We start from the raw sequence: 910 nt of genomic DNA, 5'->3' as shown, positions 1-910 counted from the left end.
TGTCTTAATAATCAACAGAATTATGATACTTCAATATCATAGTATGTGAACTGATGTATATATTTTTCCTGGAATATTATCCTGTTTGTGGGGTTGTAATCTGCAAACCAAAACACCTCCATATTTCCAAAGCATTGCATTTAGATAATATAACACCAAGTAGTTATAGATTTGTATCTAAAAATATTGCACTAAATAGTTATAGCTTAATTTCTGAAAATATTGCACCAAATAGTTATAGCTTTGATTCTAAAAATATTGCACCAAATAGTTACAGCTTTGATACTAAAAATATTGCACCAAATAGTTATAGCTTTGATACTTATAGCATTTTATAAGTTTTGGTGCAATATTTTCAGATAAAAAGCTATAACTATTTGGTTCAATATCTTCAGATAAAAAGCTATAACTGTTGGTGCAATATTTTCAGATACAAATCTATAACTATTTGATGCAATATTTTCAGATAAAAAGCTATAACTATTTGGTTCAATATCTTCAGATACAAAGCTATAACTATTTGGTGCAATATTTTCAGATACAAATCTATAACTATTTGATGCAATCTTTTCAGATAAAAAGCTATAACTATTTGGTTCAATATCTTCAGATAAAAAGCTATAACTATTTGGTGCAATATTTTCAGATAAAAAGCTATAACTATTTGGTTTAATATCTTCAGATAAAAAGCTATAAGTTTTGGTGCAATATTTTCAGATAAAAAGCTATAACTATTTGGCTCAATATCTTCAGATAAAAAGCTATAACTGTTGGTGCAATATTTTCAGATAAAAAGCTATAACTATTTGGTGCAATATTTTCAGATAAAAAGCTGTAACCACTTGATGTAGTGTAAACTCATCTTGTAATATCTTCACATAAAAGCTATAACTATTTGGTGCAGTTGAAT

General features: G+C 26.7%; 1 protein-coding gene across 1 annotated transcript; it reads right to left on the bottom strand.

The window, feature by feature from the left end:
* Nucleotides 1-403: 403 nt before the first annotated feature.
* On the bottom strand, nucleotides 404-697 carry LOTGIDRAFT_127014 (hypothetical protein; the record flags this gene model as incomplete). The annotated part of the gene is made up of 1 exon (XM_009063177.1): nucleotides 404-697. A coding segment is annotated over one exon (294 nt), but the record flags the coding sequence as incomplete, so codon positions are not given.
* Between the last annotated feature and the right edge of the window lie 213 nt (nucleotides 698-910).

This window comes from Lottia gigantea (genome assembly GCF_000327385.1).
Source record: "Lottia gigantea unplaced genomic scaffold LOTGIsca_56, whole genome shotgun sequence".
Lineage (NCBI taxonomy): Eukaryota > Metazoa > Mollusca > Gastropoda > Lottiidae > Lottia > Lottia gigantea.
This window is presented reverse-complemented; position numbering and strand designations above follow the sequence as displayed.